The following is a 2,888-nucleotide window of genomic DNA, read 5'->3' as shown; positions in this document are numbered from 1 at the left end:
TTTTAAATCAATACTTTTACTTTTAATACTTAAGTAAAAAAAATATCAGATACTTTAAGACTTTTACTTAAGTAATATTCCTAAAGGAGACTAACTTTTACCAAAGTAATTTTTTCGTAAGCTACTTGTATTTTTACTCAAGTATCACTTTGTGGTACTTTATACAACACTGTGTACGGACCACCTCTGGCAAATCACATTTGATCCACAATAAGACTGTTATTCTTTGTGGTATCTGGGCTGAGCATTATGGAGGCCAGAACTGGGCCTGACATATTTTGATATGTGAGTAGTTTTTTTTACGTGGGAGTAGATGAACTGTAACATGGGCAGATAGCAGAAAGCTATTTGTGCTGCTCACCTAACCTCATCCTCGGTCCAAACATACATTTTTGTTTTCATCATTTGGATGCGACTGTTTTTATGCTCACTAACATGTCTTACTGAAGTACAAAATAAATCACAGCGCCAGCTAGTGGCTCGGCATGGAAACTACAGCAAATTTAATGAGCACAGCCTTTTTGGTATTCATGTTGATTCGCCACCATCAACATTAGAATGCTAATGTTTCTAGACATTGTTCATGTATAAACAGGGCTATAATGAACCTTATAAAAAGAATGTACATCTAATTTAAGTTAGCTGCCACAGCTAATCAATCTTAGAAAACACACAAAGGTCTACGATTTATTCAACTTCACACATATTGAGATAAAGCTAGGTGTGCTAGTAGCTAAAATTGATCTATAAACCAAACTCTGAGTGTTCAGATGAAATCTTCTGTTTTAGATCTGTCAGGATTCCCAAAATTATTTCAATTTGCTGAATGTCTAAATAATGAAAGAGAATATTATCGTAGGGATTTTTTTAATGTGTCAGTCTCGAAGGTTTACATACACTAAAATTGTTAGCCTTTAACAATAAGAAAGCCCAGATGATGATATCATGGCTTTGGATGCTCTTGATTGGTTAGTTGACAACATTTTTTGACCAAGTTGTGTGTAAGACAAACCTGACCCCGTTTCCAAGTGAGTCAGGAGGAACGAGACAGTCCAGCAAATTACTATGAGAAGCCAGAATATTTTACCTACAGTAAATCATACAGCTTAAAGGCAGTAATACCAAAAATCAGTAGTGGGCATGGTTCTGCTAATCACACAACGGCACAATTAATTTTTTTGTTTAGCAGAATAGCTTTGTCAATAACTTAGAAAAACGTTAGTGGACCAATTACCCGGTATCTTCTTCTAAATGAGGTTTTGACAACTTTGAGTCTGCTAACAGCTAACTAACAAGCTAACATCAACAGGTTTATGTCAGTCTCACCAGTCTTCAGCTGAAATGAGACGAAGACGTGAGACACAGACAGACGTAGCACATAATGTGTGCATTGAAATATTTTTTTAATTGTTTGGCATTAGCACTTGCTTATTTTGTTTGATTTTTTTAAACATGTTTAGCATTAGAAAATCTATATTTTGAGCATGAGGATTACGAGTTAAGGAAGCTAACTTCTTGGTTAGCTGTGCCCACCACTGAACAAACACTAAGAAAATGGACCAACTTGTGACTTTTAAACTCATTTAATATTGAAGCCTTTAGCCAAAAGAAATAATGTTGGGAAATACTAATGATGGAAAACAGAAAAAGATTGGTTTGAATTTATGAGGTGGAAAAATTGAGTGTATGTAAACATTTTAGGTGCCGTATATGTATTTATTTTTAATTATGTCTCTCTGTTTCTCTCTCTGCACCTCGCTAAATCTTAGTTTTGACATCACTGCATTTTTCTGCAAAAACTTGACCGTTTTAAAGAAGGAAGTCAAGGAACGTTAACACATTTTTACAAAGATTTGTAATTCTCTGATTTACCAGAAAAGTGACTCAACTAAAGATAACCAGGAGGGAAAATATGCACTTGAGGCTTGACTCACTGACAAACAACAAAACCAGCCAAATGGAAACAAAGACGACATATGCAGCGAGCCCATCAGTGAGTTAGGAGGACATGGAAAACAAAAAACAAGTAGCTTGTTCTCACATGCTCTCATTTGGTGAGATATTGTCATTCAGATAAGAGCCGTTACGATTCTCCATTTCAGCTAACCTGCGAAGGGGGAAGAAACACAGCAATCAGACCCAAAACCACACGGAGGAGCAGTTACAGTGGGGGGATAATTATTTAACTTCCTGTTAATGCATAGGTCTCATTAGATAGGACCGAAAAGTATTTGAACCTGAAGTCTGCCATCTTGATAGGCTACCTGTGTGCAGCGTCATGGAGAGCTTTTTCTTATTTACTATCAAGTTTTGTGACGTTTGTTAGAAATACAGTGTGTCGTTGAAGATGGTAGACATTGATACATTTTTATTTTAACTATAAAACTGTTAAAAAATAGGTATATTGGTGAGTATATTTACAGTGGGTATATATAGTGAGTATACTGATGGGTATATTTACAGTGGGTATATATAGTGAGTATATTGATTGGTATATTTACAGTGGTATATATACTGTAGTGAGTATATTAGTGGCTATATTTACAGTGGGTATATATAGTGAGTATATTAGTGGCTATATTTACCGTGGGTATATATAGTGAGTATATTAGTGGCTATATTTACAGTGGGTATATATAGTGAGTACTGTATATTGATTGGTATATTTACCGTGGGCATATATAGTGAGTATATTAGTGGCTATATTTACCGTGGGTATATACAGTGAGTATATTAGTGGCTATATTTACAGTGGGTGTACTGTATATAGTGAGTATATTGATTGGTATATTTACAGTGGGTATATATAGTGAGTATATTAGTGGCTATATTTACAGTGGGTATATATAGTGAGTATATTAGTGGCTATATTTACAGTGGGTATATAT

The 2,888-nt window shown here is 34.9% G+C and overlaps 1 protein-coding gene across 1 annotated transcript in view; it reads right to left on the bottom strand.

Moving 5' to 3' along the window:
• LOC106525875 (dystrophin) overlaps positions 1 to 2,888 on the bottom strand; it is a gene marked incomplete at its 5' end in the record, with an annotated part of 34,361 nt that overhangs the window by 12,725 nt on the left and 18,748 nt on the right. Inside the window, 1 exon segment of the mRNA XM_014020247.1 lies at positions 2,042 to 2,107. Coding sequence (XP_013875701.1) covers positions 2,042 to 2,107 — 66 coding nt within the window.

The sequence above is a fragment of the Austrofundulus limnaeus genome, unplaced genomic scaffold, assembly GCF_001266775.1.
Source record: "Austrofundulus limnaeus strain Quisiro unplaced genomic scaffold, Austrofundulus_limnaeus-1.0 Scaffold245, whole genome shotgun sequence".
NCBI lineage: Eukaryota > Metazoa > Chordata > Actinopteri > Cyprinodontiformes > Rivulidae > Austrofundulus > Austrofundulus limnaeus.
The sequence above is the reverse complement of the archived record's forward strand: the minus strand, read 5'-3'. Positions and strand labels throughout refer to the sequence as shown.